The sequence below is a fragment of the Cariama cristata genome, unplaced genomic scaffold, assembly GCF_000690535.1.
Source record: "Cariama cristata isolate BGI_N322 unplaced genomic scaffold, ASM69053v1 scaffold38146, whole genome shotgun sequence".
Lineage (NCBI taxonomy): Eukaryota > Metazoa > Chordata > Aves > Cariamiformes > Cariamidae > Cariama > Cariama cristata.
In genome coordinates this window covers 3,426-13,087 of record NW_009623329.1, presented here as the reverse complement: position 1 = coordinate 13,087, position 9,662 = coordinate 3,426, and the positions used below count along the sequence as shown (strand labels likewise).

Sequence of the window (9,662 nt, the reverse complement as noted above, 5' to 3'; positions counted from 1 at the left end):
AGGAATGTAATTAATTTTAAATGACCTGTTAACTTCTTTTGATTAGACGTATACTGTTAATGTAGAATCAAAAAATGAAGTAAATTGATTTAAAAGATAATGTGATAGAAGCATCTTAATCTGTAAATGAGAAAGCTGAAATGGACTTAAGTCATGACACACAAAAAACAGTAAAAGCATATATACACTCATCCATACCTTAATTATTTTTTTTTTCAGTATTTACATACTTCTATTGTTTTTCCCCAAACGAATCTAGAGGTATACTTTTTCCACAAACAATACTCACAGCTCTATGTATAATCTCTCCACCAAAGATCTAGACTTCTATAACTTGTCAAAATGTTTTTGACTTGTTTTCATATATAAATGAAAACAGAATTACAGGCAGTGAGATCATCAGATTAATCTTGCAGGAGTTTTCTGAAGGCAGAAGTAGCTTTTCTTGATTAATTAAATGCATATTTGATACTGACATGTGGTTTGTTTTTTTTTCCCCTAGCACGTATGCTTTATACAATTCACAATACTTTTGATGATATTGAAAACAAAACAATTGCAGATTTAGGATGTGGCTGTGGCATGCTCAGCATTGGAAGTGCAATGTTAGGAGCAGGGTAAGTATTTAATACCAAGTTCTGGTTGTGTTTTTTTCTGGCATAGAAGAGTAGAAAATAAGATTAGAACATAACAATGCTGAACGAAACTAATTTTAGGTATCTAATCTGGTGTGTAATAAGGCTATTTAATAGGTTTAGACAGTCAATAACCATTCAAATAGTGGCAGAGATGGACAGTTGCCATGAATTTGGAAATCATAATGTTTGCTTTCCCCTGAAGCACTAAATGAACACATGAAACTTCCTTCACAAACTTTGAAAGGATATTTGAGAAAGGGCAACAGAGCTACTCACATTATCAGCACTGAATTTATAGTGTATGCTTGTTACATTTCCTAGATAAAACAAGTTGTGTACACAGATCCCTTTCAAAACTTTACTATAGAATTTAAACACCGTATTAGTTTGCAGGAGACTAATACATGGCACTTTTTTTTTTTTTTTAATAGATTTTGTGTGGGGTTTGACATAGATGCAGATGCACTGGAAATATTTAATAGCAATATTGAAGACTTTGAGCTCACGAACATCAACATGGTTCAGTGTGATGTCTGTTCTTTATCTGACAGCATGTCAGACACTTTTGACACAGTTATCATGAACCCTCCATTTGGTACCAAGCATAATAAAGGTTGGTAATTCTGAAAGTCAGTTAGAAATTATTAGGAATGAAATAGCAAGGGAAACACTTTTAATGAAACATCTCCCTTCTTTATTACAATTCTGTATTGTAAGTGCCTAAAGTTTTGTTGATCTGGAATCAGTTTCCTGAGTACAGATTAACAACTTTAGCATTGTAACCAACAGTTGCTGGGTTTGAAATAAACAATAATAGCTATTTCGTATCCTTCTCATTTTTCTCTTTTACTAAAAGCAATTGGGTAAGTTTTAGAAATGCTTTCTGTACCTTAATATATTCAGTGCTGTTTCTCAAATAGCTATTACTCCAGAAAAATCGAAGCATGAAGCAGATCTTTAAATCCTCTACTTTAAGCTTGCATTTAACAATCCTAGTAATTTCATCATTCTTTTAGGAATGGATATGATTTTTCTGAAAACTGCTTTACAAATGGCAAAAACAGCTGTATATTCCCTTCACAAAACTTCAACACGGCAGGTAAGTCTTTCATTTTAGTAGGGCGAGCTTTAACCAGGCAATGAAATAGCTGGTATGTAATGATACTGTCTGTAGTTTCACTGATTTATTCACACCTTTATGGGGTATGAAACTGGTTTTGAGTAAATACTAATCATGTCAAATAACTGTGATCTTGCATACTTCAAGGTAAGTATGTGACCTAATGTTTCAGCTTGAAAAACAACAGCACAGGAGACTTCTTAAATAAGTATAGGGGTGTAGATGTTTCTAAGACAGTGTAGAAACAAGCTTTTAAATTTACCTGTATCTATTTAATATTGCAGCACATTCAAAAGAAAACAGATGAATGGGAAGTGAAGATGGAAGTCATAGCAGGTAAGATTAATTTGTTGTTAAAGAAAAAAAATTTGTTGGGGGCTAATATCTGTAACACTACTAGCCAGTCTTAACAGAGGTAAATCTAAGTGGGATTTCACGCAGAAAATGACACCAGTCTTTTTTTAAGCAGCTTTTTTTTTTTTTTTTTTTTTAAATACCTTGCTACCTGGCTAGAATACAAGCAGGCACTTAATAAAGCTCTGAGGAATATACATTCTGTGCAGAATTAGAATTCGATTTCTTTCTGGACTAGATTTTACCTTCAAGCAGAAGTTACCTACCTTCCTGCTTCAGGAGATTGTTGCTGAATAACAAAAGCAAAGTGGAGGTCAGTTCTCATACAAAAAAGCATCCTGTCCTTATAGTCACCTAAACATTTTCCTGAGTTGTTCAAGTATCTCCTTGATTCTTAAATATCACCAGCTGGATGCTTTATACAGTCATGCAACTTGAGACATGGAAGTTGCACAAGTGTTTGAAACACAACTGCATTTCTGCGTTTCAGCCATCCACTTACTGCCTGATGTGGTTGGCTTAAATGTTCAGTCATAATCTAGTCCAGAGGTCAAAACCATGTATCTAGTCAGGAGGCAAGAGGTGGGCAATAGAAGAAATGGAAGAACGTGGGTGTAGGGTGTAAGTTAACTGACCAGTAATTGTTCTAGTGTAACAAGTATTCTTTGTACTATTCACAGAACTTAGATATGACCTACCAGCATCATACAAGTTCCATAAGAAGAAGTCTGTAAGTATAACACCTAACATAACTGAGATAACGTTGTCTTGTACTAAGCAGGTAAATAAATTCTACTTAAGAAAATTTAAGTTCTAGGGCCATAGGTACTTGGATGAGGAATGCTCACAGCACTTGAGAGTTCACTATGATGGCATCAAGCTCCATTGCTGTTACTACATTTTGTACTTGAATGGGGAAAAGAATCATCGTAATGCAAATCAAAGCTATACACAAAGATTAAAGCCAGCACTGCAACTAGATATGGAAAAAGCTAAGGGTAGCCTCCTGGACTCAACTTTTAATAGTTATTTCCTTGATCTTATCTGCAACTGGAACTTAGACTGAATTAAGTAACGAAGGCCAGAGTAACTAGGATTTTACAGCTGTAGCATTATTTCACTGTTCTATGCTCTGTACTGCGAATAGCTACAGCCAGTGAAATCCCTCATAGAGCCATCTTAGAGGGATCAGGAAGAAGCTGTGCACTCATCCCACAATGGAAGATCCAGTCAGGATGCTAGACTATGGAAGCTTAAGCCCACAGGCAAGTTCCTGGGCACTGAGTGCTGGCCTAGAAGACATGTATCCCATTACCAAAGGGGAATAAGAATCCTGGAATAGACTGAGGAAGATCTGAAGATTGTTAGGTCTGTTGAGTAGCCAAGACTGGAAGTTTTATTCAAGCTGTACCTATTTCTCTTGGTGACTTGAGCTTAAATGATGGAAGTCTGTCCTTCAGCTTTGCTACTTCACAGTTACAGCTTTATACTACATTAACATCCGGGGTTCTGTAGTAAGCAGTTTTAAGTTCTGAATTTATTGGCAGCAGCTATTTAATGTAACCACAAGATTACAAAGTCTAGAACATTTTACATTTGAATGAGGTGCCAGAGAAGTTGAGAGGATCTGACAGTATAAACAAAACTATAAATATAAAGGGAGTTTCCCAGGGTGGTATGTCAAGAGTAAGCATGCTGTTTAAAAAAAAAAAAAAAAAAGCTGTAACCCAACAAAATGAAGCTTTCCTCTCATTGTAGGTTGACATTGAAGTGGATTTCATTAGATTTTCTGCCAAGAAATTCCTGAACTGAGGCATGTCTTTAAAACCTACTGAAAATGGAACAATAAAAACAATGATTTTTTAAATTTTATTTTAGTATTACTGATCTCCATCTCCATTTTCTGTTTTCAGTTGTTTTGGTGCAGGTTCTTCTTTTTCTATTTCCTCTAGCGGTCTCTTCTTGGGACTTGCTGGTTCTGCAAGATTGAATATGTAGTCATTTATGGTAAAGGAAAACATTTCAGTATTACCTGAAATCTTCTGAAAAAACAAACCCTTCCTACCATGTAAGTTCAAGGATGAGTCCTAGTTTATCCACAGCCACTGCTATGCTACAGGGTTTACTTATTACTGTGACTTAAAGCTTTCAGATGACAACTTTGAAGAGCTTCTTCCCTGTATAAATTCACAGCAGGAGGGCGGGTAAGAAGATGAAGGAATACAATCTAACAGGAGTAGGTTTCACTGGGTTTTGTTTAAGCAGGTGCCATATCTAATGAACAGAAGCTTAGCTTTTCATCTTCTCCAAGCTAAATACCAATATGCAGAGCTATTAGTCTTCCCATATCCTCAAGGAAAAAAAAAAATCACCACTCAAGAGACTGGCTCTGTACAGTTGTGTAATGTTGCTGACAACCACCGTCTTTCAATGAAGAATGCTTTGAAGAGCCCTGCAGTACAGCCTCAGCTATCTAGTAATTATTTTAATACGCTTTTTGGATAGTTCTGGAAGGAAACAAGACCCTTAAAGTTACTTTACTGACAAGTGGACAGAAAAACTACAATGTAGGGCCAGATCTGAAACACTTGTAAGAAACATGAGTACTTCTCCAGAAAGTGGCTCCAAGTACTAAAGAAGCTGCATCCAGCACACAGAATGGCATACCTGGTTTAGTATCATCTTCACCACCTTCTTCATTTTCAAACTTTATTTTCTTGCCCTGAAATTGTATTTTTCCTTTCTGTGCACCCTGAAGTATCTTTCCCCCTCTTCCTTTTCCTTTAATTTTGCGTCCTGTGGGGATATAACATGTCAGGAACTTGTATCGTTTGTCTTTTAACTGGCAAGCTCAAAAGAATGCTTTACAGTTAGTAGTGTTTAGTATGTATTCACTATTCACAGTTACTTTTACACAATGCCACTTCTCAGACATTATAAGCACTTAAACCAATAAAAGCAGGACCTTTTGTTTTCTGTTTCAACAATTCTTGCTGATCTTCCAATATTTTTTTCAGAGCTTCTTTCTCTGCATCTCCTTCTAGCACTTCCCATGTAACATCCTTGTTCCGAAGCTGTAAGTTTCCGTTATGTGCTTCTTTGGCTTTTTCCAGAGCTTCTTTTGCAATATCCTTAAATAGGATAATTCCCTTAAAAAGAAGAGTGCCATCTGCATTTGAATCTTACTGTGAAAACATTCAGCTAGTATAATGAACAACATATCCTGTCAGGTACCTCAGCAAATTCATTACTCTTGCATGACGTAAAATACGTTCAGACTGAAGCAAAACCCTTAGACTGGCCTAACAAATATTCTCAGTGTCAGCTTTGACCTTATTGGCTGAGAAGGCTGGAAGCTTTATCTGGTCTTTTGAAAAAATTTAAGGGAATAATTTAATTCTCTAAATATTCTGCAATTCTGCAAGTCAAATAAACAATTTATTATTTGATTATGTAACAGAATAAGCATTTAATCATTCAGTTTCAGACTTTAATACAGAGATCCTAACTCCTTGTCTAAGATTCTACTGACCTCCTTCGCACCTCTGACAAAGTGTATCCATTTGATTTCTCCGTGATCAGAAAACACATCGTGGAGATCTTCTCTGCATGTTTGATCATCTAGATCACCAGAAAACTTCAAAAGACATCCTGTCTTTTCTTCCAGAGACTTCTAAATGAAATAAAAAACCCCACACTTTTGTGGAAGAGTCAAACTTGAATATTCATTTTTCCCCCTCAATCCTAAGACTATTAAAACATGATAGTGATAAATAAGCAATTGATGTCACCTCCCTTAGCACCACTAGCACCAAGCATTCTTGCTACATAGCTCATTTATGCTGATGTACAGGTCTTACATGGTGTGTCCTCCCCTCCTTCCCCCCCTTTTTTAAATTTTCTTTGCTTACTATGATACATTTATGTGGAACTTAGGACTCCTTTCCTGTAAGGCAGTTACACTCTTTAAATTCTACAAAACAGTTTTCTGAAGGCTGACAACCTCAGGTTCCAAAATCTATATAATACTGATTAAATTACTGCATCCTTTAAATACCACAGAAGAACGATCATCTCAATGTTGCATTTAGGATCACTTCTGAACAGGTAAACATGCCTAATAATTTAAATTCAGGATATGATCCTTTAAACAAAACTAGTCTTTTGAAAATAAGATTAAATACCATGACAAAACAAAGTCTTACTGTAGGTTAGTTGGAAGAGCTGAAGTGACTTTCTAGAAGTGCTCTATTTTACAGAATTTCAAAATCTGAATATCCCACGTGTTAGCTTTACAAAATGTAGCTGCAGGAGCATGTTTGTTATGTGTGGACTGAAAATCCATACAAAAGCAAGCATTGCATGGTTTTTAGGTATAGACATTTAAGAAATCCATACCATTTCAGCATCTGCTGCTTGTTTCTGTTTTTCTTCTTTTTCCCTGTAGAAAAGTTAAATTAGTTAAGAGTTGGTTCAAGTGTGGTCAGGTGAGCAAAACCAGACACTTCCAACTGGTAATGACTTACTGTTTAGCTCTTGCTTTAGCTTCTACTTTGTTTTGTCTTCTTTCTTCATTCTTCTTTGTACAATACTCCTCCCTTCAACAACATATAAGCTAAGTTAATACCACTTAAAGTATTCTAACTACTTTATAAGACAGCAAGAGCCAAGAAACAGTCGAGATGATCTTTCGGAGCTGAGATGCTAGTCTCCAGAAGGTACAGCTATCAATACCTGTACAACACGGTAGAAACTTACACTTCTCAGGTCAAGACAGGTTCTTGTCTAAATCCAACCTTGACCATTATTACTGGTTCATACATCAGTTAAGTGGACTTACTTGAAAAGTACTATCAGCTCTGTGTCTTTGTACTTTTGGTTTGGGATTTCTGTGAACTTCTTAGCAGATTCAACGCTATCAAAAACTGCAAATATTGAGCCCTGTTAAATGGTAAGAGACATTCAGTGTTAGAGTAATTGAACAGAATGTTGTCCAGGGGAGCTCCCTGCCCCAGGTCTAACCGTTCATCACAAGAGCTACCTTAAACGTTCTCTGCAACGTTCTCCGCATTTGAATGTTTTCAACTGGACCTTTATCCTCAAGCCACTCTTTGATATCATCAAGAGTTGCATCTAGCGGAAAGCCTTTCTGCAAGATAGCAACAAGCTTCAATTGTATGCAACAAACTGACACCTAGTCAGAAATTATAACCTGTCTAGTATGAGTTAATTCAAGCTTTACTTAGATGGGTTTCAAAGTCATGCACAACAGCACAGAGCAAAGGAAGAAGTTTACTTACAACATATACAGATCTGTTTTTAATTGCAGCCTTATACTGGTCATTTAATTCAGGAAGGGGTTTGTTGGGAGATCTTCTGATTTTAGTTTTGTCTTCATTTATTTCCATTAAACCGGTTTTGGATTTTCTTAGTGCTTCTACAATAACACTAAAATCTTTTGAAAGGCGACTTAACCTATTGAGTAAGCAGACACAGGTTATTACAAACACACAGGCAAAGTTGAAGCCAAATGTTGAAGCAGCAATAGGATTTGTACATGCAGACCAGGGACTTTTAGCCCCAAATAGAGGTAAGTAGCTGAAAGTTACCCTTCCATCCAAATTAATTGTACTTTTTTTACCTGTTGAATTTGATCATTACTTCTAAAGGCACCCAGCCATCATCTAGTTTGATCTGTTCCTTTAGGAACTTGTCTCTTGGTAGATTGTGATTGCCAAAATAGTACTGCAAAAAAGAAGGGGCAGGGAGGCGGGGAGAGAAATTTGGTTTTAAATGTTCAGTCTTAAAAAAGCTTATTTTCATCTGACAACTTCCTGCAGTGGATTGAGACATACCAAAATTCTGAACAATTAGAAATTCTGAAATTATTACTTCCTGCTTTAACGTCATACTTTTGGAAAAGTTAGCTGCAACACATAAGCTGTAAAAAAACCAGTGCTTCATCCAATGGGACTAGCGAGCCAAAGGTAGACTGCAGTTTTGTTTAGGAAAGGTGTGAAGCTTATTGTGTTAACATAATTATTCATCAACCTGATCAGGCTCTGCAGAGTCAAAAGTCAATTTTGTCACCAACAGATTCAGGTTTTAGTCTTTATTTATGGAATGTATAAGCAAGAATATTGTATTTATCACACTGAGAAATCATACACACAGACCAGTTTCTAGGTCTAATTCAAGAAAATACTGTAAGATTAAAATAAAAATAATTTTTTTATTTACTATGTTCTTACTTTGATCATGTCCAGCATGGGAAGAGAATTCAGTACAAGACAGACAAGTTAATCAGATTCTTTTGCTTACTAGCAGTCATCTAACTAGGGTCAGATACTTCAAGCCTTAGGGTAAGTTGGATTGTTTCCACCAGTATCGTGTTTTAAAAAGTCAGTGCAAGTTTTACAGGAATACCTCTCCCCCTAGTATACCTCAAACTCACATTACCACAAGTCTAGCTTTGTCAACTATTTTTCCTCAATCTCTGAGTTTTATTTTGGTTTGTTTTTTTTTTTCCCCCCCATAAATAATGACTACAGCTCCGTATGTTAATGGGGAGTCACGTGCAGCTGTACTTTTGTCCTTCAGGAAAATGGTTTTGTTCTAGATGTCATTTTAAGTGATGTGCTCCACTGTAGGGTAACCCTCCAAGCCCCTAGAGTGAGAAATAGTTAATCTAAAGTAGGCACATAAGTTTAGTTGTAATTTGTAGCAATAAATTACAAAGCAGTAAATCATAATAGCAAGTTATGCAATGTGCTCATATTTTGACCAGCACAGATTCACCTCCACGAGTAGGAGGATCTTTTTCCCCCAAAAATTAAGTCATAGAGAATTAAAATGCATCTTCCAATTTGTATAGATAGAATAACCCCAGTGAACATAGTAATAAATTGTTTAATGATACATTCACTTGCTATAGCACTTAAAACACTAGCAGGTTACACCTTTTGTGTTTTTAAATGGTGGTCTTACAGGCGACTCTAGACAAGTATAAGTTCCAACTTAGACTACAGTTATTATCTTAAAGTATTAAACACCTGTCATAGATATGTGATGGACATTTCTTAAAGAGCTGAAGATTCAAGTCTAATTCCCTATGAAGTTAACTTCCCATTAGCCAAGTCTCTACCAATTAATGTCTCCAAAACTACATCTCAGTCCAGATCCCAAACTATAAATTGAACTCACCTCAATTTGCTGACAGATTTTGCTTTCCAAAATAGACATGTTTTCACCATCTCCGTTTTCAGCCATTTTTGCCAGCTGTGTTGAAGAGAATATAGAACAAAGACATCAAGTATTGAATAGTACTTTCTACAAACTGACATTCATATAGTGTTGCATTTCACTGCAGCCTCATCTAAACAAGATAACAGAGAAGTTTTTTGGCCATACATTTATGCTTGTGAGCCAACTTTAAACATGACTGCAGAAGTCAAAGGGGAAACTATGAAACAACTGGGGGGGGGGGATAAATACGTCAGTTGTTAAGGCAGCATTTGGCATTCTACATTCAAGATAAGTAAAAAAATGCT

At 36.0% G+C, this 9,662-nt stretch overlaps 2 protein-coding genes across 3 annotated transcripts in view; one reads left to right on the top strand and one right to left on the bottom strand.

Moving 5' to 3' along the window:
* Window positions 1-3,982, top strand: part of METTL5 (methyltransferase like 5) — a 4,250-nt gene extending 268 nt beyond the window's left edge. Inside the window, exons 2-7 of one of the 2 annotated variants that reach the window (XM_009702684.1) lie at window positions 503-617; window positions 1,070-1,251; window positions 1,655-1,737; window positions 2,043-2,094; window positions 2,793-2,842; window positions 3,871-3,982. In XM_009702684.1, coding sequence (XP_009700986.1) covers window positions 503-617; window positions 1,070-1,251; window positions 1,655-1,737; window positions 2,043-2,094; window positions 2,793-2,842; window positions 3,871-3,924 — 536 coding nt within the window. In that variant the 3' untranslated portion in view covers window positions 3,925-3,982. Of the gene's footprint in view, window positions 1-502; window positions 618-1,069; window positions 1,252-1,654; window positions 1,738-2,042; window positions 2,095-2,792; window positions 2,843-3,853 lie in introns of both variants that reach the window. The other variant, XM_009702683.1, reaches the window with a different exon arrangement.
* On the bottom strand, window positions 3,622-9,387 carry SSB (Sjogren syndrome antigen B (autoantigen La)). The gene is made up of 11 exons (XM_009702685.1): window positions 9,316-9,387; window positions 7,754-7,857; window positions 7,413-7,587; window positions 7,154-7,261; window positions 6,953-7,053; window positions 6,639-6,710; window positions 6,511-6,553; window positions 5,645-5,785; window positions 5,078-5,261; window positions 4,780-4,908; window positions 3,622-4,090 (listed from the first exon to the last, which is right to left on the bottom strand). The coding sequence occupies exons 1-11, from the start codon at window positions 9,379-9,381 to the stop codon at window positions 3,993-3,995; spliced, it is 1,221 nt and encodes a 406-aa protein (XP_009700987.1). The 5' UTR covers window positions 9,382-9,387; the 3' UTR covers window positions 3,622-3,992.
* Between the last annotated feature and the right edge of the window lie 275 nt (window positions 9,388-9,662).

Excerpts from the sequence above, each read along its gene's own strand:
- SSB (XM_009702685.1), bottom strand. The coding sequence starts at position 9,381 with ATGGCTGAAAACGGAGATGGTGAAAACATGTCTATTTTGGAAAGCAAA. Across the intron at positions 7,262-7,412 it reads AAAACAGATCTGTATATGTT|AAAGGCTTTCCGCTAGATGC; the intron begins GTAAGTAAACTT and ends GCTATCTTGCAG. Across the intron at positions 6,711-6,952 it reads GAGCTGATAGTACTTTTCAA|GGAGGAGTATTGTACAAAGA; the intron begins GTAAGTCCACTT and ends ATGTTGTTGAAG.